Here is a 22,619-nt window from a genome sequence, read left to right on the forward strand (position 1 = left end):
TTGGGAAGAAGCTGGTATGCTACCTGTGGACAGAATCTGCAAGGGGTAGAAGGAAGCCCAGTGCTCCTCCAAGGGGAGCACAGGGTCCCTGGGGACTCCTTCCAGAGTCAGGCTGTTAACTTAAACTTCCTGATTCTCATAGGTGCAGAGCAAATGGAGGCCTGGCCTGAAGGAAGGTTTACTCCAACAGAGAGAACCCTTTCTAAACTTCCCCTGGCCTGAGGGAGAAGGGGCTGAGTTGGCCTGACCTGATTTACTTCTCCCTGGCACTATCAAAAGTTAAACCATGGTGGGAGTGGGAGTTTCTATGAAGAATCCTGGATCATAGATTAGGCTGACCTGGGCTTGGGTGTTCACCCTGCCTCTAATAGTTCTCTAGGTCCTGAGGTTGGTCCAGTCCTAGGATCATGACCTAAGGAGCTCACATTCCTTTTCCCCTACAAGCTGTTGCCCCCACCTCAACCCCGCCCCCACCTTTAGGCCTCCCCCAGGAATTACTCTCTCCAACAGATGAATGTGGGTCATTATGGGCTGGGGGCTGGCCCAGTGGCGGGCCGGCGGGCAGGGCAGATGAAAGCATTTCCTGGACTTTTCCTTCATTTACATGGCATCAGAAGCTGCTCAGAAGGTGTGACTTTTCCCACAGTGAGACCCCCAGCTCCATGCACAATAAAGCCAGGCTGCTCACCCAGAATTAATTAAAGGGGGAGGGGGAGAAGAAGGGAGAAGGGGAACAGTGGGGGAGGGGCTTAGGAATGGGATGGGGGGGGTGAAGCTTAAAAGAAAAATGTCTAAACTATTTCGATCCCTCCTTCCTTCACTCCTTCCCTGCCCTCTATCCCAGAGAGCCTACTAGAAAGAGTAGCTGTGTCTGTAGGAAGAGTCCCCAGAGACAGGGACAGAGAGTGATAGAATATGGTTAGATCTTCTCCCTTATCCTAATCTCCCTGTCCTGCTCCTAACCTCTCTGTCTCCAAGACTTTTTCCCTTTCTAGGGATTCCCTTTAACACTGTGCAAGCAAAATCTGGGAGTTGGAGATGGCCTGGCCAGGACAGAACAATGCCGCAGAAGTCAAGCATAATATGGAGAGACCAGTGTCTGGTGTGGATCCAGCTAGGGTCCACTTCTAGGATGAATTTTTATGATGGATTGGTTAAGCAAGGCTTGGTGAGTGTGGTGCTTGTACCCTAGGATGCTGGAGATAAAGAAAAGGGACATTTCTTGCATTGGTCCAGGCTGATAGACTGAGCAATTCCCACCCCCCACCCCCCACTCTATAATTCTTGGAGTCTGTGGGCTGGTGAAACATAGTGAGAAGAGTACTGGATTTGGAACATGAAGTTCTGAGTTCAAATCCCAGCTCTGCTATTGACTGTTTCATCTTGGGCAAGTCATTTCACTTCTCTGGATCAGTTTTCTCATCTGTAGAATGAGGGGGTCCTCCAAGGTCCTCTTCTGCTCTAAATCTGACTCAGCCTGATGAAATAATGGTCATCATGCAGTCCTGATCATGCCAGCCTCCCCCTTTCCCTGGACAACAGTCAACTCAGCTCCCCCTGTTTACAACTTGCTAACTCCATCTCCCAAAGTGAACATCTGGTCCATGTCTCAACTATCAACACCCATATTTACATAATCCTAACCCTAACACCCATTCTTCCTGTACCTCCCCTCCTCCCCCAAAAAATCAACTCCTCTATCCTTTCATTTCTCATACAGTTGGAAAATGGGAGACTATCAGCCTCCGTACTTCTCTGCCCATCCCAAGGCAGGGTACACAGGGACCATGAACTCAATGAAGACTTCTTGGGTGACTTTGGCCAGATCCTTGGGTCCTACTGTGCTGGTCCTGCCTGGTGGGGGTTACAGCAGCCATTACTAGTCTAATTATTAGTCTAATTAATTATTAGTCTAATAATCATCCTTGATCCAGAGGTGGCATTTTGAGGTGTCAGTAATGAATAGCCATGAAGTGCTAGGAGACCCTTGTTGGAGATCTTGCTGGAGCAGCTTAAAGTGCTTCTTCTGGGCCCTAGGCCCTCTACTCTGGGTACAAAGAAGCCTAAAAGCCTTACAGAGAACTAGGGACCCGGAGGAGCAGAAATCTGACAGCAAGTAGGGCCCCCCACAGATAATCAGAAGGCTGGCCTTACTGTCTCTCAATTTCACTTCCTATACAGGTTGCTGTGAGAGGGCTGGTTCCCCTCAGAGAACGGGCGCCTCATCACCCAAACACAAACTTTTAATAGACATGTTAAATAAATATTTCAAACATTTAATATTTGCCGATACATGATTCTCCCACTTCCCGACGTACATCCAAAGCACCAGTTCAGGCTACAGCTTTCTTCTCCCCTACCCTGCCTCGTCCTGGGAAACCAGGTTCCAGACCTTGGTCAGGTAGGGCAGAACTGGGACCCAGGAGGAGGGAGATAGGTAGAAGGGTAACGTCAGCCCCACCAGGACTAGAAAAAGTCCTGCACTTCATTCTTGAGGATCCTAGGAAGACAGCCCCCTACCACCACCAGGTTTGGCCCTCAGAACAAGACCTTTGGGGAAAAGTTAAGAACACAACCACAGCCAAGTGGAATACAAAAATAAAGCCTCTTTTTTTCTTTTTGTTAAAAAAAACCCAACAGCAAACAATTATCCACATCTAGAACCCAGGAATTCCCCTCCCCCCTCCCCATCGTTCCATTCTGTTTAGCTGCTCCGTTATCCTCTTCAGAGGAAAGTCTCTACTCCAAGTCCTGGGGAGGGGTCAGGGGCCCTATCGAGGCTCAGAAGCCCAAGTCCTTTGGCCCCGGAGGCTTCGAGTGAAGGGGGGATAGTTGAGAAATTCAAACCGAAGGCTCTGCTCTGTGGTGTGGTGACCTTTGGGCAGTCGCTTCATAAAGTGGACCTCTCGTTGATGTTGCCTGGTCTTGGAGCCCTTCCGAGGCCGACCTTTTCTGGTGAAGGCCATGTACCAGCCTTCGTACTTGGCATTCTGAAGAGCTGTGTAGTTGTTCTCCAGCACAATCTCCGTGAAGACACAGTCCTTACCTTTACCATTGCTCTGTGGGAATAGGAGAGATACCATGGTAGGGGCAAAGTGGCATCCGGCTCCATGAGCCAGGGAGGGGGCTGGGTGAATGCAGAAGGCAGAGGGCAGGCGGGCAGGCCCAGCCAGCATGCACCCTGGCAGATGGTGAGGTGGGCAGGAGCAGCAGCCCCGCCCACCTACCCAGGCACTCAGTCTCTAATCCTTCACAGCCCATAACACACCCGGCAACTTCCTCCCCCCTGGGCGGCAGTGACACATGGCACGGCAGAGGGGACTGTGCCCCCAGACAAGGCAGAGAGAGAGAAGGACAGAGACTGGGGGGCAGGACTCTGTCTATAGCCACCCACCCTTTCTAACCTCCCCCCCACTCCCACCTCACACACATACACACACAACTTGAGTCTTCTGCCTGCTGAGTCTATCCTCTCTGGCTAATGCCCAGGTCCCAGAATTCCCAGTGAGTGGGGCTTCTCCACTTGTAGAGGCTGTTTGGGGATTCCATCCCCACATAACAGGGGTACCACCCCCTCTCTATTATATCAGGCTCTGTTATGCCAAAGAGACCAAAGAACAGTGAGATAGGGGGATCGGAGACAATGAGAAAGCTGTATGATCCCAAGGCGGGACTGCGGATCAGGAGGTTCCTCGTGACCCTTAGAGGTGAACGTTAGCAGAAAGCACACCTACAGTGAATTTTTGCTCCTTAATACTCCCTCAAAGTGGAAAGGCTTGAAGAGTGAGGTCAGGTTGGAGTTGGGGGTGGGGAATCACTAGTGACTGGAGCTGGGCTGAGCCCCCAGCCCAGGAAGCAGAGGTGGCCCAAGGCAAAGCAGAGTAGCCGTGACTAATGGGGGTATTTTCAGAGCTCTGCAGAGGGGCTGGTTCCACAGAGCTGCTGAACATTGCAAATGCTTGTACCATGGAATTGGACATAATAGCAAAGCAATTTGGTGATTTGTTAAGAAGATATATGGAATTTGGCAGCTCCCCCCCCCCACCTTTGCTAACTAGGCCTTCCTTCTTCCTCCTCCAGCTTTATTTTTTCTTTTCTTTGATTTATCCTTTCACTCCAACACAATAAACATGGACCGACCCCAGAGGTGACAATCTACTCACTCTGAAACTGAAGGTGGCAAGTATGTCTTTGGTCCAGAGAACAAATAGCATGGGTGTTGAAGGGGGCATCTAATTTGGCCTATTGGCCTAGGATCCAAGCCCTCCAGCCCCTTAAGACTTTACCTTGGCGATCAGTTTTCCCTTCTTGTTCATGCAGATGTACAGGCCTGTCTCAGCCCCCCGGACTCGTACACGGCTTCCAAAGGTGTCTGTCTCTACTATGAGCTTGGCTGCCAGAGAGAAGGGGGTGAACATCAGAGAGACCACAGCAATTTGACCCTTCTTGCTCATAGGCAGCCCTACTCTACCCTGACCAAGGGTAGTGTTAGCAGCTACCATCTCCAAATCCATGGAGAACAAGTGACACTGATTGAAAAAAAAAATGCACAAACCTTTCCCATTTTGGACTCCAGACTAGAACAGTAGCCATAAACAAGCTCTAGATTGAGCACTCAATACCCCAGGAAAAATCAGATGTCATTACTTTTTTTTCCAATAAGTTTCCCTCCCTACTTTACCATCTACTTTACCACCTGACCTCACTGAATAGGGAACCTCAAATCTTGGCTTATGTGGATCTATCTTGAAAGGTCTCCTTAGAGAGAGAAACACTAGAGAAACACTAGAAAATTGAGATTAGAGGCTGGAGGGTTGGGAAAAGAGGTGACTTTGATGGTTGGGGTGGGGGGAGAGGGAGAAGAGAAAAGTTGATTAAAGAGGACTATGATGTCATTTACCTCCCAACCTGAAACTAGCTAGAGATGGGACTGCTTTTAAAGATGTCCCCCGCCTCTAGTCCTTTCCTGATGCCCCAGGGGCTGATTTACAGCTAGGGAAGCTGCTCCACGATCCTTCCTTTTGCCCTCTCTGCTCCTTACATGGTCACTTCACTCCAAACTCAGCTCACATAAAACCCCTGTTTCTCCTCCTTTCCCACTACCTGACTAGAGACTTGGGGCCAGAACCCATCAGGAATCCTATCCTGGTTTGGAAGGAAAAGGAAAGCAGGGAGGGGGGACGAAGGAGGAAACAAAGTGGGAAGTCAATGCCTTCTTCCTATGGAAAGGCAATGTCCCCTACTGTGGTCCTGCTCTTCAAGGGGAAAACCTTGCCAGAGATCCCAAGGCCCTTAGATCTCAAATGATCAGTTTCAATAGGTCCATCCAGCCTCTTCCTGCATATAACCTCACCAACTTCTGTCCCCACACCCAAACATTCTTAAGGAGGAAGACTCAATAAAAGATGCCACTTGATACATTTTTCTGGAAGATCAACAACATGCATGACAAATGCTTTGATCAGAGAACGTAGGGAGAGAGGAGACTGGATGGGAACAGAGGGTGCCACTCTTTTAACCCTGGTGGCTAGTCCCAAAGTTGGAGCCTCACTCCCTGTTTTGGCACTGGCCAGTCAGGTACAGTAGCAGCAGTATTTTGCAATTGTGCTTTTAGAAGGCTGAACATTTTCAAACCTATTCTTTCCTCTAAGTGACAGATTTATCTCAGGAAAATGATGTCTCCTACTTGAGCTTTGAAGGAAAGTCAGCTACGTAGAGGCAGAAAAAATGCAGCGAGACATACTCGATCCCCAAACTAGCCTGAGAAGAGGCGAAAGTATTCAGGAAACATTCAAAAAGGCAAAAGTCAGAAGGATTTTAATCGCTCTGCCAGACGAGGGCTCTCTCCAGAGATTCCTGGAGAACAATCTTGAGCCATTTTTTTTTTTTAACATTTACAGACTCACAATTCCTTTCACACTTTACATCTGAAAAACGGCTTCTCCTTTTTCTGTTTTCTATCAGTCCTCATTTTTCTTCTTAGCCCTTAAAATGTTCCACCTTTTTATTTCATTTTAATAGAGTCTTCCTCTCTCCTCTCACGCTGGTTTAACTTGGTCATCATTTAAGGTTTTTAAAAGTCACCAGAATAGCTCTCTGGAACAATGCTCGCCTGCCCACTGGCTCACTGGCCCAGAGGGCTCCCCTTTTTTCCCCCTCTCAGTACATCACAGAAGATTCTCAAATGGCCCCCGCTCAAGGTAGGAATATTGAATGTTTTTGAAATCAATGTCACCAATCCCTGGCTTAGACTGTAGCCTCTAGCCTCCGCTTTACCCACCTCACTCTGAAAAGGAGAGCTTCCTTCGCCAGCTCCTCCTTGAAAGCCCAATGTGACCCATTTGACCAAGGGATTCTGTAACTGACACTTGTGATCAGAGTATTGAAACTTTCACACTTCTCAGGATTCCCTCCCCCCCCCCCAAATCATTCTCTTCCTTTCCACCCTTACTCCGAAGACAGTGCAGAGCGATTTCTTGTGGGCCCTGTCTGACATATCCTCTTTCAAGGGTTTCCCTTATTGTGGAGTTTTTTCTATCCCCTGCCTGCTTGCCTAAGCTGCTTGAGAAACCCCAGCCTGACTGCATTTCCAAGCTATAGAGGAGGTATGGGGGAGGATGGAAATTGGTTTATATCTAGGAAAGGAGGATGACATAATCTTGGAGTCACCTTGCTCCCTCAGTGCTCGAGTCTCTCCTCGGAAGCCTTAATGTTCTAAGGAGGACGTCCATGCAGAACCTGATGGTGCCCACCCCATAAAGTTCATCTTCTGCCAGCACCTAGGGTAGGGGGGGGAGAAGCCAGCACAATAGACTCCTTTTGTTCCTGGGGTGTTCCACTATCTGGTCTCAACAGTGTCTGTCAGTTTCTGTGCCCACAGCCCACCTCCCATACCCGGTCGTAGGTGGCATCTAGCCCAGCCTTACCATAGGGGTCTCCATCCTCTGCCATCGCATTGATTCGTTTGTTGGCCAGGACTTGCACGTGCTTCCCGCTGGTGCGGCTGTACAACTGGTAGGTCCGAATGAGGCGCCGGCTGAGCTGATCCGTCACCAGGCTCTGCTCCCTCACATGCTGTGTAAAATTAGGTGGGGACTGAACAGTTACCTTTAGGAAATTGAAAAATACACAACACACCATTATAATGCTACTCCTCCCAAGGGTCTGAGTGACCCTCTCCACCCTGGAACTGAGAAACTCCCCCAGGCACTAAATCAGAGGGGTGGGGCACCATGGATGCCCAGAGCTGTGTTTTTGTTCCTACATACAAACACACATGAATTCACCTCCCCTCTCCTCCCAGGCCCCCCCTTCCAATTTATATATTATGCGGGGATATACTATTTCCCTCGCTGCCTACACTCTGGGGTTTTAGAAGGATCTCTCTTTGGAATTTTTCTATACTTTAGCCAAATCCTAAAATATATCAAGGAAACTCCAGAGCAGGACCATCCAATCTAGGTAGTTGGATGCTGTAGCTGCCACTATTCTCTGACCCTGACCCATTATCCTGTGCAATAAAGTATTTACAGTAAGGATGTGGGCAACTCAGAACAGGTTAGAAGGAAAGGAACAAGTGTGTGGAGAAGGTACTCACACATCCTGTATCTATCTACTCACTCCCTTCCGTCCCTCTTAGTAGGAAGTGGCAAGACCTGAGTTGCTTCAGTCCTCAGCGCTCCCACTTTCCTCTTAGGACCCTTGAGTCTTTTAAATGTGGACCTCACCCGATGACATTTATAAAGATGCATATGGAACAAATGTTGAGGAGGAGAGAGAGGGCTTAGCCTGACCTGGCCCTGCTTCAGGCTAAGAAACAACGAAGAGGGAAAATGATCTGTGCTTTGGGTGATGTGAGGGTTCTATCCTGTGCTCTTGATGATATATACTCTTTATCTGTCCTGTCTCTCACTCATCCTGGTCCCAGATGCTTCCTCTACTTTGTGTGAATGCTCCTTACACCCTGGAGGTTGGGGGGGAATTTTGGGGGGAGTCCTTGCCAGGCAAAGTGAAGGGGTCTCTGAGGAGTTCTGTGAGTCCTCCTCACTGTTAGGACTCCTATTTCCCTTTGCCGAGCGTGAACTGAATCCCAGCTTCTACAATTTCTGTCCTTCCCAGACTCTCTTTCTCTTCTCTTTTTCCTCTGCCATTCTTTGTTTCTCTCCTGCTCCAGGCAGGTTTGGTTTGGGAGCTTCTTATTTCTCTGTCTCCACAACCAAGTGAGCTACCTAGAACTCACAGGGATTTGTTCCTGACCCATCTGTCTGTTCCAGGAGCCAGAAGTTTGCTGCACGAACCCCTCCACCCCCAACCTGTTACGCCAAACTGGGGCAGCTCCCAGCTTCCAACCTTGTCCCTACCCTGAGTGTGTGTGTGCGTGTGTGTGCACGTGTGTGTGCTCTCTAGGGCAGCTCAGAACGACAACATCTGGGGCCTTAATATCTGCCTTGGTCTTTTCTCTTTCCTCCGAAGAATGCCTCCGTTACTTCCCACATATGACATCTGCCCCATGGCTCACTGCTCTCCTTTCTGTAGCGCCTTTGCAACCACCTGGCCAACCTCCTGTCCTGGCCTCTCTCTGGCCATCCCTGGGGAATTGGAAAGAGCATTGGACTGGGAGCCAAGGGGCCTGGTTTCTACTTCTAGCTTCCGTCATTAACGCATTTGTATGACCTTGAGAAGTTTTTCTTCCTGAGCCTTGGTTTCTCCATCCGTAACATGAAAGGGCTGTATTAGAGGATCTGTACGGTCGGGCTATCTGGATCCCGGGCTGGGGGCACTGCCATTTCTGGACTAACTGTGCCCACCCTCCCCCGTTCAGCATTCTGTCCCACCTCAGTGCCTCCTTTCCAACTCAGGCTGAGCCAGTGCGCTCGCTGCCTGACCTTTTCCAACTGGCTCCATCTAATTATTTTCCCATCTAGTGTTTTCAGCCGTGCTCTGCTTTCCCCCAGCTCAGCTCTGCCGGCTGCCTGCCCGCCCGGAGCTGGTCCCGTCTCCAGCCCGCTCCAGTCCCCAGCCCAGTCTCCCATTTTCCCTTCCACCCCCCGGCCAGTCCCACGCGCGCAGAGCCGACAGGCGGCCAAGGGCTCCTTACCTGGGCTTGGAGGCAGAGGACCAACAAGTGCAACAGCCTGGAGGAGACAAAAGCGGGAGGAAGGGGGGGAGGAAGGGGTGTGAGCAGAGGCTGCGGCGGCCCGGGGAAGGAAAGAGGGAAGTGATTTGGCTTTCCGGGGGCGAGTGGGCGGGCGGGCGTTCGGGCGCAGGGGACTGGTGGAAGTGAGCGCCGGCGGCGGCTTTACTTACAAACAGCTCAGCACCGAGCGGGGGCTGCCCATGACGCGCAGGGTCGGGAGCATGAAGACGGCTGAGGGGCCGGGCCGGGCCGGGCCCGCAAAGTCCCAGATGCTCAGAGACCCAGTCCCCTGGGATGGAGCTGGGGCGGCGTCGGGGGCGCGCTAGCGGGATCGGGGCGGGCTGCCCGGGAGAAGCCCGAGAGGGCCAGCGGCGCGTCCGGGACGGACAGACCAGCTGGGACAGGAGGACAGGACAGTGGAGGACAGGACAGCTAGAGAAAGAGAGAAGAGAGGACAAGTGGAGGCCGAGGAGAGGCAGCCAAGGAGAAGAGGCAGCTAGGAGAGGTTCGAGGGGCAGACGCTGCACGGCGCGGCTCGGCTCGGCTGGGCTCGGCGAGGTGCCCCCGCCAGGTCCCGCTGCGATGCGTGGAGCGGGTGGCAGGAGGCTGCTCAGGATCCTCAGCCAGAGGAGAAGCCGGGGCGGGGGGTGGGGGGGGTGGGGACGGGGGTAGGTGGGGAGGGGAGGGAAGGAGGGAAAGACTGGGGGAGGGGAAAGGGGAGGGGGGCCCCCGCAGGTTCTCGCACCCGCCAAGAGGGGAGAGCGCACAGCGCACAGCGGTCGGAACCCGCAGCCTGGGCTGGGAACGGGGCTGGTGAGGAGCCCCTGGGAGGGGAGGGGGCGGGGCGAGAGATGGGGATTGGGGTCTGGAGTCTGGGGGGAGAAGGCTTGGGAGGCGGGGCGAGGGGTCTTGGGTACAGTGGGGTAGACTTGGGCTACTCCAGCCCCCTTTCCCCCTCCTTTGCCCAGTTCTTGCTTTGAGAAGGGGAAAGGGGGGGTCTCCAGAGCCCAAGGAAATTTGGCTTGGCCCCCGGTGTCCAAGACCCCAAAGCTGAAGGGGGCCTCCGGGATTTCCCACCCCTCCCGCGGACCGTGGCCTCTAGAACCAGACAGCGATAGCTTAATGGTCTCTGGATACGGTTTCCCCACTTATCCGGAACTTAAGGGCCGCCTGCTAGGCTATGGCCATGCGTCTTTGAGTTCAACAAACATTTTAAAAGCCTACTAAGTGCCCTGCTGTGTCTGTCTGTCACAGACCCTGGGTGTCTGTAATTCTGTTTATCAGAGAGAGAATACATTGTTGCAAAGGGTGCATTGAGTATCAGGAGACCTGGGTTCTAGTCTGTCACTTAACGGCTACTGTATATGACCTTGGTCAAGTTATCTTGCATATCTGTCGAGCTTTAAAGAACTTGTCTCATACAACTGAGGGGAAACTGAGGATCATCTGTGAAACAACTTTTCCAAGGTCATCGAATCAGTAGGTTCAGTGCTTTGTTTCTTCACCGGCTTTTAAGATTGCGTATGAATTTACTACCGGTGTTTGTCAATGGGGAGAGGAAAATTTCCCGGACTCCCGACCCCTAACACACTCCTTCCACTTTGCTCCTATAAGGAAACTAAGAAGTCTGGCTCCTTGTCCCCCAGTCCCTAGGGAAGGAGAGAGCGCCCCCCTCGACAGCAGATATCATTCAGGGCCCTGTTCCGGTAATTCCACTCCCTTTCTAGGGAGCCCCAGAATTTCCCCTATAGTGGGCCCAAATACACAGCTTTCCATTCAAAAGTGTCCCTTTCAGGGTCAAGCTTAGAGTGGTGGGACAGTTCCTCTGTGATCCAGGAGGATCTGTACTCTGAAAGTAGAGGTGGGAAAGTTGCTCCTGTACCACGGCCATCAACCCTAGAAACTCTTCAATCTCTGTCCCACAAAAGGACTGGCGCTTCTCCCAGACCTCTAAATCATAACCATTTTCTCCTTCCAAACCTAGCCTTTTGTCCCCTTCCCACCAAGTGGATCTTGGCTTACTAAAAACTCCACCTCCAGTAGGTATGGGTCTGGATAATCTTGTCCTGCAAGAGAAGGGACCTCTTGAAGTCATTGGGGATAAAGAAGACAAGGGTCTCCCAGGCCACAGGGAATTGGGATGGAAAGCCATGGGGGTCCTGAGCTAGTATGAAGGGGGAGCCAACAGCAGTTCAGGACAGTGCTAGATGTATCCTCACCTACCTTAGATGATCCACTTTTGGCCCCACCCTGGGGGCTTTGGGAGATGATGGACATGGATAGGTCACCCATTTATTCTTCAGAGTTGATGCCATGACACTCAAATTCAGGTAGAAGTCACACATTGAGATAATATTCTAAATACCCACCCTGGCTCTCTCCAAAGGACTCCTGTCTTTTTTCCCTCCTTATTCAAATCCCCAAACCGAGAAGGCAACCCAGATCAGCTCCCCTCCTCCTTTTTCCCAACAAAATTCTGGACTATACCTACTTTACAAATGGTAAAACTGAAGTCTGAAGGAAACATGGTGCCAGGTCCACAAACTGTACCAGGTACTAACATGCTGGTTCCCAACCTAGCTTCTTCTGCATGAGAATGCTTGGTAAAGGCATTCTGAGGGAATGGAGAACAACCCCACTCTTGGGTCCCAAATCTTTATGGTGGCAGGGAATTACTCCCCAAACTGAGAACTCCCAGAGAACTAAAAGCTCACCCAGTGCAATCCAGTGGATTCCTTTGTCCCACTTTGCTGTAACCCAGCTGAGCCCTGGGGGGTTGAGACTAGGACCAGGGTGGTATTATGGCAGATGAGGCTCCATTACCTGACTGGAGTCTTAAGGTTCTAGTATGGATACCATACCCAGACCCTCATCTAATCCCCAAGATCTGCACATTCTAGGAATTCCCCCCATTACCCCTACAGACCTATGTTCTTTGCAATTTCCCGAGCATTTAATTTTCCTAAATACCCCATCTCTACTCCTATTCTAGCCAAGTAGGCACATCTTTGGACCAAGAAGATCCCACCTGAGCTGGCTAGGGAGAGCCCAATCTTTTGTTTTCTTGTTTTGCTACCCCTACTCCCAAGTCCTGAGAAAGATCTGCAGCTTCCAGTCAGGTCATCAGAGGATGAGCATGACCCTGCACCCCTAGCGCAGACTGGGGGAAAGGTACGGTCACCCTGGGGATCTGGGGCCAGGAGCTGTGGGAAGAGGAAAGAGGCAGCTAGAGTAGATACCTGTTCCTGCCCCTGAGCTTGTGGTCTGTCTCCCTCCCCCCTTCCCATGACTGACAGATGCTAATTTCCTGTAAGGATTCCTCCAGGCTCTCTCCAGCTCCCGCTCACTCCTTTATCTTATCAAAGCCCCGTAATTACAATTGCTATTTTGTTTCCTCGAATCAGCAATCCGAGCTCCCAGCCCCAGATAGTAGGAACTCCTGTCAGCCTGATCCCTGAGTGACAGCCTCAGCCCCTCCGAGGCTCCCCTCCCCCTTACAAACACACTTTAAGAACACACACATTCTCCACCAAAACACACACACACACACACACCTCTGGAGACCCACAACTTTAAACACATACATTTAGGCACAAACACAAACATACTACAAATACATCCCTTTAGACACACTTTATAAACATGCACCTTTACACAAATACTCTACAAACACACTAAAACCCTTTTGACATACACTTTACAAACTCTTTAAATAGCCAAAAACAAAACAAAACAAAACAAAAACCTAGCCTCTATTTATTGAGTCTTCTATGTACTCAACCCTGTGCTTGCCACTGAGGGAGAGACTGAAGACAGATAAGGCATGGTCTTTGGCTACCAAATATTTACTAACACACTCAGACCATGAATCTTCAAAATATACTCTCCTCTCCACAAATAGCAATATATTCATTGTAAAGAGGTATCCATTTTGCAATAGGAATGGTCTACATAAATCTCTTCATACATGAAAATCAACCAGTCTTTCCCTCCAGAGTCCTGTGAGTCCCCCTCCTCCCCCCACCTCACCAGGTCAGTCAGTCCCCTTTCCGGGGCTAGCTGTAGCGGAGACAGGAAGAGGTAAAGCCTCAGTGTCTACCCTACAGGAGCTCAGTCTGCCTGGGAAAGAAGACACACACTAAAAGTGAAATAACAATACAAGAGTTAAATAACATTATTAACACATGCAGGCTGACACTTCCACCAACACCGTTGCCACATAAATACAGTAGGCTCCCACTATAAGTCAGACCAGACTTTCAATAAATAGCCTCCTGGAGATCACACAGACACTTGGCATAATCCACAGGTTGGGGATACAGATAGGTTGAGGGTGTGCATGTGTGAGTGCTGGAAAAAGAGAATGACTGTCGACAGTGTATGGGAGGACTCTTCAGAAGCCCTACTCTGCACCCCATAGGGTTGGGACCCACAAGACTCCTCTTTCACAGCCATGAGAGTCTGAGGCATCCCACAGGTGCTTAGCTCACAGATTCATAGCTCATGCTTCCAGATTCATTCATTTGCTCATTCATAATGAACGCATTTATCAAGCACCTTCGGTGTGCTGTGTAGTGACAGAGATACAAAGATGAATAAGGTTTAGATTTTCTCCTTGTTGATATCCCCTGCCTCATTCCTTACTTCTCTCCTGGCTAGGTTTGGGTATGAGACACCTCTGGTATATGGTGCCTAAAATATAATATAGGGATTCCCTACATTTCTCCCTCTGGGGCTGATTCCCTCGGTGCTCCAGCGATGTAAATAGTCTCGCCAAGGTGGATGGAAGAATGAGGAGCTGGGTCTAGGGGTGGGGGTGATGATAGGTCTGATTGGGGGCCAATTTCTCTGACTCAGTAATATTCTAGCTTTGCCCACCAGGTGGTATCAGTCCGTAGGAATTCTGAAGTTGGTGAGGGATCCTGGCTATACTTCCTTCCATCCTCAACCCACTAACTCAGCTATCAGAGAAGTATTGTTGTAAGGAGGGTAGGTAGCTGTACCTGTTTTTGGAAAATACCTAGTCCAGAGTAGCCAACCGAAGCCTTGATTACCTGTAATTGTTCGCATGCCTGTAATGCTCTCCCTCCACACTTCCTAGTTTCCCTGCTTAAATACTGCCTCCTGCGGGACACCTTTCCCTGTCCCCTTCCCCATCCAGTGCCTTCCCTCGGAGATTATCTTATGTTTATACTTTAGGTATCTTACATGTATAATTTTTTGCACATTGTCTTCCCCATTAGAGTGTAAACTTCTTGAGGGTAGGCACTATCTTTTTGTGCTTAACAAGGTGCCTGACATAATAAATCATATGCTTGTTGGCTTCTCTAATGGTATACAAAGAAGATTGGGGGGGATCGGTGTCAGCAGTATTATTGAGTGGTTTGCAATTGGGGGGGGGCAGGACTGAGGCTAGGGATTCTAATTCCCCTCATCAACTCTTATCAGTCCTCTGGGGATGCATTCACACTCATCAATTTTGAAGAAATAACTTTCCTCATTAGGCGGAGTCCTATATGTTGATAAGCTTATTATTCTAAAGGTTTGCATTTGGGAGAAGGGGCCCAGTCCAGAGGCAATGACCCTTACTCTTCTCTAGGGAGATCCGTAAAACTGCTATTATCCATCTCCCAAGGAGCTATGGTATAGTTATTTCTCTGGTTGGCTTCTTCCCTTTGAAACCAAGAAAAAGTCCCAGGATACTTCCCTCTCCTTGCCCCCCACCCCCACTGCTCCCAGATTCTTGGGAGAATCAAAGACGATAATAATACCGAGTATTTATACGTCCCTTTAAGATTTGCAAAGTATTTAACAAATACTTTCTCTTCTCAATAACTCTAGGAGGTAGTTGCAATTATTATTCTGATTTTACAGAGGAGGACACAAAAGCAGATAGATGTTATACAGGGTCACACAGCTAAGTGCCTGATGCCAGATTTGAATTTGTCTTCCTAACTGCAGGTCCAATACACAATTCACTGTGCCACCTTGAAGACTACAGAATAGTGGTGGTGGAAATGGTGGTGGTGGTGGGGCATCCTGGGAAAAGGAATATCTGACAATCTTGCCCCACCATAGCCAACTAGAGTCATTCTAAAGGAAATACCTCACCTCCTCGAAAGTGGTGATGGTGTGGGGAGGAAATCTTTTTTCAGAATTTGTCTTTTTGGTTGCCCTGAGCTGTTCAATCCAGGACTTTGTAACACATATGCCTGCTGACCATCCTGGGCCTTTGGACTAAGCAGACACTGAAAGGAAGGGGGGAGAAGAAAATCACCAGTGTTAGGCAAGAGACACAGAAAAATGGCCATCCATCTCTCCTGAGTCTCGCCAACACTGTGAGAGTCTTGAGAGGATGGTGGTAGTGGTGATGGTCCCTTCTGAGCACCTGTAAACTAATCTCCCTCCTGGTAGCACCCTACCCCCATATGCCAGGTCGGGGTGGGGGGGGGGGCAGAGATGGACTCTGGTTACCCAGTCACCCAATCTGGGATGCTCCCCCCTCCCTGTCCATCTGGCCCTGAATCAGGTTTCTTAGAATGGTCCAGAGAAGCCCAGCACCTTTCACAAGGAGTGGGGGTGGGGTGGGGGTGGGGGGTGTGCAGTTAGGATAGAGCTAAAAGGCTGACTCAGCCCTTTGTGAAGTATGTTCTTTCCTCCCCTGATCTGGTAGAGCTCCAGGGCCCAGTGTTTCCCCACCAATGCCACTTTGGGTCAAGTCTGAGGGCCTAGCTTGAGCCTCAGTCTCCAGAGAAAGGGCTAGGCATTCCTCTTCCTTCACCCCATAAGCCCATTAGCCACAAACCTGTGAACATGTGGCACCCCCTTTCCCCCCTGCCCCAGGGCTCCTCAGCCCAGTGCTGACAGAGGCTCAGACCCATGTTTGCATGCTGATAACCTCCCAGGGTCTGACCCTCCCCTTCTTTCATACTCAGGAGCTAGGAATGGAGTGTGTGTGTGTGTGTGTGCGTGCGTGCGTGCGTGCGTGCGTGCGTGTGTGTATGGGTGTTTGGGGGCTGGAAGAGCAGTGACTTCAGTGATGTTGGTATATTAGGGAGTATATGCCACCTGCAATGGGTACTTCGGGGTTAGCTAGCCAGCAGCTCAATCTTCTGTGGGGGACAATTCTCCCCACATATTGTGTCCCAGACCAAGCCACAGATGAAGAGCGGTAAAAAGGGCACTGAACTTTCAGTATGCCCCCTGGAGGCAGCACCTCCAGTCTTCCCAAAGTAGCCCCCTTCCCCAATTCTGCCCTACTTCCCCTCCATGAGGCCAGACTGCCATCTGGTGGTCCCACTAGGAACTCTACTCCCCAAGGACCTCCGAAATTAAAACATGAAGACACACTTCCCACCCCTCACCAGGAGGATAAACGGATGAATTTGCAGGGAGAAAAAAAATTTGTTTTATTTTCAAGTTCATGTAAAAATGTCAAGAAATACTTAGATTTCGGAATAAAATCATTTCACTGTCCACCTGTCCCACTCAGTAGGTAAGGGCCAAGGAAGGGAAAATCTGTTCTTGCACTCCCTCACCCTCTCCCCACCCCCAATCTCACACCTTTCTTTCTGTATGAGGATGAGAAAAACTTAGAGCAAAGAGGTTTGGGTGGGGAGGAAATAGGACTTGTGTTGGGACAATATTCCACTCTAGCTACTGGGACTTCAGGATGGCGTTCTGCTGGGGGTAAGAAAGGGCACCAGGGTTCTTTCTCTTTCTCCCTAAGACCTGTTCTGGCAGATGAGAAATCAAAAAAACCATAAAAAACCACTGTTGTAACATCCAGGAGAAACAGGACCATGTGAGTAGGAGGGAGAGACAACTGTGGGCCTGAAAAGACAAAGAGAGAGAGGACAAGTCAGAGGTCAGCCCTCAACAGTCCTATCATCTTGCCCCTGGAGAAAGGCCCTCTTCCTTTCCTCACCACTGTACCCCTAGTGAGATAGTGGAGTGGAGTGGGGAATCCCTTCCCACTCACCCTTGCCAGTTATAGCCTCTCCTGCTGCTTCTTGGCAGGCAGAATGGGCAGCAGTTCAGGTTCCCTGTCTTCACTCTCATCCTCTTCTGAGAATTCACTGCCTTCCATAGACACTAGTGAGCAGACAGACCATCCGCATCATGGAAGGGGAGAGGGCATGCTCCCATGTCTCTTGAGCCCCCTGTACCTAGACTTAGAATCAGCCACACTGAGGGGAGACACACTAGGAGCAGGGGTTCCCTAGGAACATCACTACAACCACAGACAGTCTCCCAGTCCTTGGGAAGTTTATAGCCTCGATGGGATAACAGCATCCACAGAGGAGGCAAGTAAAGAATACTGGAATTATTTCCTGATGACAATACCATCAATGAATGTCAAGGCTTAGTTGGTAAGGGAATGTTTACCAGAGGAAAGAAGGCTGAATTGGATAGGACAGGCAGGATTTAGATGATTGAAAGGTAATGGCAGTAATGGCAGTGAGGTTGGGTGAAGAACATTCCATGCAGAGGCCCAGGTCTGGCATATATGGGAGCAATAAGGGAACTTGTCTCATTAGATTGGAGAAAAGGGTGAAAAAGTAGGAAGGTGCCTGATTACGGAGTCTTGAGTGGTTAGGGAGTTTGGTCTCTAGAGCCCAAAGATAGTGGAGAGATAGGTGAATGAAAGGATGCTTCAGGAAGAGGTAGTCTGGTATCTCCACAGCCCCTCTCACCAATCTGGTGCCTCCCGGTGACATGTACAGGGCCAGAGCCGGACTTCAGGTGTAAGGTCACTGGAGGTTGGAGTGGGAAGTCACCTAGGCTGAGCTGGGGGAGTAGAGAAGGGAAAAGTCCAGTTGAGGGCTCATAGCTTTGGTCCAAACCCTACAGCTGAGTGAGTCAAAGGGTCAAGCTAGAAGAGACCTCAAAGGTCATATACGAAACTGAGGTGACTGCAGAAGTGGGAGTCCTTAGGGTCTTTCTGGCTTGAGGTTTCATAGGAAGTGATAAAAATGAAAAGAAAGCCCCAACCTCTAGGCTAAGTTCTGACCCTAACAGATTGGGGTCAAGGGGACAAGGGTGAGGGGCTCCTCTCACCATGGGTTGGCAGGACAGTTTCAGGTTGGCCAGCGGCACAGCGATTTCCTCATTATCATGGTTTCGGGCCACCACCTCCACAACGTTGCATTCCTCCTTAGCATCTTCTGTGAGGCAGAGCTGGGGTGGAGATGACAGATAGAACCAAGGCCTCACAGTCACCTGGGCACCATGCTCAGCAGACTGAACAGGACAGGTCCCTGGCTCGGATGACTCCCCACCCCCATCCACTAGACCACATACCCAGTGAAGAGGATTAGTTATGGAAGGTTTCCTAGAAGTAGCTGTGCAGGAGGTGGTTAGTCTGGGAGTCTCGGGATCGTGGTGTCCGCAGCCCTAGCCTTGGAAGGGCTAGGCCATTCTCTGGACACTGGACAGAGACACGGACAGGCGTCTGTCTATCCAGCTAGATATCCTAGCCGACGCACACATGGGGTGGGACTGGGGAAGGCAGCCTCCAGGTTGCACGTGGATGCCCTCACCATGGTCAGTGCCAGCACATGCTCCGCGTTGTCCTCCTCCTCTACCTGGAAGGTGTAGGACCTGGCCCGCCCGGACAGCTCGCAACCTGGGCAGGTGGGGGCAATGGCGAACGGAAAGGGCATGGGGGCACTGGGGCGGCCGGGGCAGCGCTCCTCCCTGCCCGATGCCCCCTCCCTCCCACGTGGCTGCTCAGGTCACCCCCCCCGACCCCGCCCCCTGCACGTGCTGCCCACAGCTGCCCCCCGCTCCTCCCCCCACCTCTCACAGCGGGCGGAGGGCTGGGAGTGGGGGTCGCTGCGGACCCTCGGGCACCGGCGCCAGCCGTCTTCCTTCCCACGCCCGTCCCGCTCTCCCCCTTCCCCGCCGGGTACCGAAAAAGAAGCTGTCCATGGTGACGGGGCCCAGGCCCGGCAGCCTCAGGGCCCCCACGGCGCCCCCAGCCCGGGCCCGGCTTTCCCGTGCCTGGAACGCCCAGGAGGCTGAGGCGGCGGCCATGCTGCAGGGACCGTCTACAAACTCCACCCCCAGACGCACAGAGCCAGGGACCGTCGCCGGCTCCGGCCGCGCTTCTTAAAGGGGCAGCACCTGTCGGAGCATAGGGCGTGGGACTTCGTGCGGCTCCTCCAAACCCTGAGCGGCTCCGCCCTGGAGATGGGCCAGGGGAGCGAGAAAGGGACTCCCTTCTGCCTCGCTCCGCCCTGGCCTGAAGCTTGGGCCTCGTCCAGCTCTCCAGACCAAGGTCCAGAATCCAACCCGGAGAGAGGTCCTACCTTTCCTCAAACACTCCTCTCCCTCTTTGCTGCCTACCAGGCCAAAACCCCGGGCCGAACCGTGGGGATACCCTAAGACAGACACCCCCAGCAGCCCCCGAGGGCCTCCTCGTGACTACTCCCGTCCCCTCTTCTGGGGTCCCCCCAAAGGGGTCTTCTTGTAGCACAAAGTTCTCAGCTCGACCCTCCTCAGTCCCGAGAGCAGGGACAGCAGCTCCTTGGATGGCTGCCCTTCTGCTTAGCTACTTGGCTTGAACCCTGCATCAGTGGGAACCCAGTCACTGTCCTCGCTGGCAAGGAAGGCGTTGGATCTATCTGCGAGCCTTCCTCAGGATGCTCAGATTTAAAAAAGCTTCCCTGGCTATCATGCATGGCCCCTAGGCTGACAACCTGGACAGCACCCTAGGATTTACCTGCCCAGGGAGTGAAAAACAGATATTCGCATAAATGGTGACTCACCTAAAGGCTACTCAAAAAGAAGTGGAGTGAGTTGGAGATGAAGAAATGCACCAGGGCTTTATTAAACAGCTCAGTGCCGTGTACTGCGAAACAGAAAAGGAGAGAACTCGAGCATGAAACTATTTTGCTGCTCTGTATAAACTCCTTAAGGGCTGAGATTTCAGCATTCTCCATCCCTACTGCCTAGTAGTGACTGGCACTTTATGCTTCATCAATGAATAGGTGCTTAACTGCTTCTTGATTGATGATCCCCAAAAGCGAGGAACTGAAGGTAATCTCTTTCCCTAGAATTTCTCCTTCCACACTTCATACCACTATTTGGAATGAGACTCAGAAACTTTCTCCCTCCAACCTCTCTCTCTCCACACTTTTAAAACTCTGACAAAGGAACTGTTTGCAAAATCCATAAGTACCCTTCTTCAATAATTCTCACACTAAGGTCTACAACTTCGTTTTTATGACACTGAAAAATCCATGTAACCCATGTAAGACCTAGCCCTAGTACCTACTGCTTCATGCCCTCGAGGAGTTGGGCTTACCACCTCCATTCTGATGAGATACTTCCTATCTCAGAAAAACCTCTAGCTGTTCCTAGGCAGTACCCTCTCAGGTATAAGGAGTGCTGTCATGGGACCCAGAAGTGTGTTCCATCCATAAGATTGATTTTAATAGTGACAGAAAATAATACAAGACACTAGACTTAAGTATGTACAGGTAAAATTGCTGACCTGTCCCGTGTTGCGCCCTCTCCCTCCCCCAGGGGGCCCCAGTGAGTCAAAGGACAGTTGCACTTCTCTTCCAATACCCAATATCTAAGTTGTATGACTCATGCCCATCTTCAGTCCTTCAATTTACTAACCCTGTCTATTCCTGGCCTAGCTGGAAGCTTCCTATTTGTTCCTACTGAAGACCACAGTGGGAGGTTAAAAGGCAAGCATCCTGAAAACACTTGGGACACACCCCTAAAGAAGGGATAGGGAGTATGTATGTAACTACAAAGTTTACTAGAATCAACCACTCACTTCCTCTTACTTGCCAATAAGGTTTAGTGTCTTGCCTAATGCGAGATGTTGTATGAAGTGTTGATGCTGCACACAAATGCTAAATAAAAAAATAAAAAATAAATAAATAAAAGCTAAGCCAAAAACTTACCTGCAAGATTAGGCTACAATGTTGGAATTCAAAGTTGCTTTACCAAAGTTTTTAGCCACTCCCATCCCTATTTACTTATACTTTCTTTGTATTTAGGACTAGAACCCAAGACTTCTTACAATTCATGATGTTTGACCAATATTGCTTGGTGGTTTCTGTAAGGAGACTGTCAGAGGGCCAGAAGCAGTATAACTGACTCGGCTCCTCCAGCTGGTGCCCTCCTCATAGCTAAGATTGATCACTGCAATTCAAAATATGCTTATTCAAGTCTTCTGGCCTTAAGAGAAACAACACAAATTAGAGGTTGGGTCTAATGAGAAATAGCAAAGGGTTGGTCTTAACTCCTGGCTCCATCCATCTCTCAGGCATAGGTCAAATCCATGGCATCCTACTTATTTTCCTCTACTCAAGCACAATGAAGGGGAGGGAACATCATAGGATTTAAGGGACATTAAAAGCACCTGCTGCAAACACTTTGTGGAAAAAACTGAAGCCCCAAAGATAAAGTGATTCATTCAAGATCACACAGTTAAGTGGCAGAGACAAGATCTCTACACTGGAATAGTATCTCCTAGTTCAGGTCCTGTCCCTTATGACCTACCTCTTAGCTGGCCTACCACAATAACAATTCTCCACAGCTGCCAAATTGTGATTTCTAAAATATAGTCATCACACTCCCCTGCTTAAGAAGTTGCAATGGCTTCCAATTGCCTCTTAGAACAACATATTCCTATTTGGCATCTAAATCTCTTTACAACATGGCTCCAGATCCCCTTCCAGGTTATCACAATTTTTCAGCCAACATGGGGCTGTTTGTTGATTCCCTTAGAAGGCATTCTATCTTGTCTCCTAGCCTTTGCACAAGCTGACCCAAATTCCCGGAATTCGTTTCTTTCCTCACCTCGGCCTCTAGAAATTCTTAACTTCCTTGAAGGTCCAGCCCTGCACAAGGACAGACTCCTTGAGTTATTAGTGCCCTCCCCTGAAAATTACTGTTTCCCCCAGAGAAGATAAACTCCTTGAGAGAACTAATAGAGCTAATAGAGTGGCTGCATTTATTACCTGCTTGTTATTTCTACTGCTTTTAAGTTTAGTCAAAAGACTGAGTATTGGTTCTGCCATCCATTTGCTATGACTTCGGGAAGACCTACTCTAAGAGGTAAAATCTATAAAATGAAAATGTTCCAGTTTGAACATTGATTCTAAGCCAACACCAGTAATTGTATCTTTAAAGTCCTAATTACCATGAACGTACTTGGGAGGGGGGGGGGGGGAGACTATTATCCTATGCCACAATGGAACATACTCCTTCTCCTTCTTCAGTCCATTTGCACAAACAGTTCCCTAGGCCTGGTATCTACTCCTTCCTTAACACCCCAAATCCTTTTCCTTTTAAGACTTGGCTCATGTGTCACTTCCCCCATGAAGTCATTCCCTCAAGCCCTGCTCCCTTCATTCCTCAAATTACCTATTTGTCTATATTATTATACTTCTGTGTCAAATTTTAAAAAAAATCCACACTCAAGGAACTTCATATTCCCAGCTTCAGTATTATAACA

At 50.1% G+C, this 22,619-nt stretch overlaps 2 protein-coding genes across 4 annotated transcripts; both read right to left on the reverse strand.

The window, feature by feature from the left end:
* Nucleotides 1–2,411: 2,411 nt before the first annotated feature.
* On the reverse strand, nt 2,412–9,197 carry FGF8 (fibroblast growth factor 8). 2 transcript variants are annotated; one of them, XM_072620639.1, is made up of 4 exons: nt 9,098–9,197; nt 6,927–7,107; nt 4,287–4,393; nt 2,412–3,059 (listed from the first exon to the last, which is right to left on the reverse strand). In XM_072620639.1, exons 2-4 carry the CDS (start codon nt 6,949–6,951, stop codon nt 2,772–2,774), a joined length of 420 nt encoding a protein of 139 aa, XP_072476740.1. In that variant the 5' UTR covers nt 6,952–7,107; nt 9,098–9,197; the 3' UTR covers nt 2,412–2,771. The 2 variants fall into 2 exon arrangements, with proteins under 2 accessions (XP_072476740.1, XP_072476749.1); XM_072620648.1 differs by having other exon boundaries at nt 2,592–3,059; nt 6,927–7,074; nt 9,098–9,176.
* A 7,323-nt stretch (nt 9,198–16,520) lies between these two features.
* On the reverse strand, nt 16,521–21,022 carry NPM3 (nucleophosmin/nucleoplasmin 3). 2 transcript variants are annotated; one of them, XM_072620674.1, is made up of 6 exons: nt 19,051–21,022; nt 18,679–18,764; nt 18,197–18,316; nt 17,833–17,926; nt 17,118–17,230; nt 16,521–16,969 (listed from the first exon to the last, which is right to left on the reverse strand). In XM_072620674.1, the coding sequence occupies exons 1-5, from the start codon at nt 19,172–19,174 to the stop codon at nt 17,127–17,129; spliced, it is 528 nt and encodes a 175-aa protein (XP_072476775.1). In that variant the 5' UTR covers nt 19,175–21,022; the 3' UTR covers nt 16,521–16,969; nt 17,118–17,126. The 2 variants fall into 2 exon arrangements, with proteins under 2 accessions (XP_072476775.1, XP_072476771.1); XM_072620670.1 differs by lacking the exon at nt 17,118–17,230.
* Between the last annotated feature and the right edge of the window lie 1,597 nt (nt 21,023–22,619).

The sequence above is a fragment of the Notamacropus eugenii genome, chromosome 1, assembly GCF_028372415.1.
Source record: "Notamacropus eugenii isolate mMacEug1 chromosome 1, mMacEug1.pri_v2, whole genome shotgun sequence".
Lineage (NCBI taxonomy): Eukaryota > Metazoa > Chordata > Mammalia > Diprotodontia > Macropodidae > Notamacropus > Notamacropus eugenii.

What these genes read in the sequence shown, in the direction of transcription:
- FGF8 (XM_072620639.1), bottom strand. Translation starts at nt 6,951, where the DNA reads ATGGCAGAGGATGGAGACCCCTATG. An exon ending in AGAGGATGGAGACCCCTATG is followed by an intron (nt 4,394 to 6,926) that starts GTAAGGCTGGGC and finishes TCTCTCTGGCAG; the next exon opens with CCAAGCTCATAGTAGAGACA. An exon ending in AGGGAAAACTGATCGCCAAG is followed by an intron (nt 3,060 to 4,286) that starts GTAAAGTCTTAA and finishes CTATTCCCACAG; the next exon opens with AGCAATGGTAAAGGTAAGGA.
- NPM3 (XM_072620670.1), bottom strand. Translation starts at nt 19,174, where the DNA reads ATGGCCGCCGCCTCAGCCTCCTGGGCGTTCCAGGCACGGGAAAGCCGG. An exon ending in CATGGACAGCTTCTTTTTCG is followed by an intron (nt 18,765 to 19,050) that starts GTACCCGGCGGG and finishes CCACCTGCCCAG; the next exon opens with GTTGCGAGCTGTCCGGGCGG. An exon ending in AACTGTCCTGCCAACCCATG is followed by an intron (nt 17,927 to 18,196) that starts GTGAGAGGAGCC and finishes CTACTCCCCCAG; the next exon opens with CTCAGCCTAGGTGACTTCCC.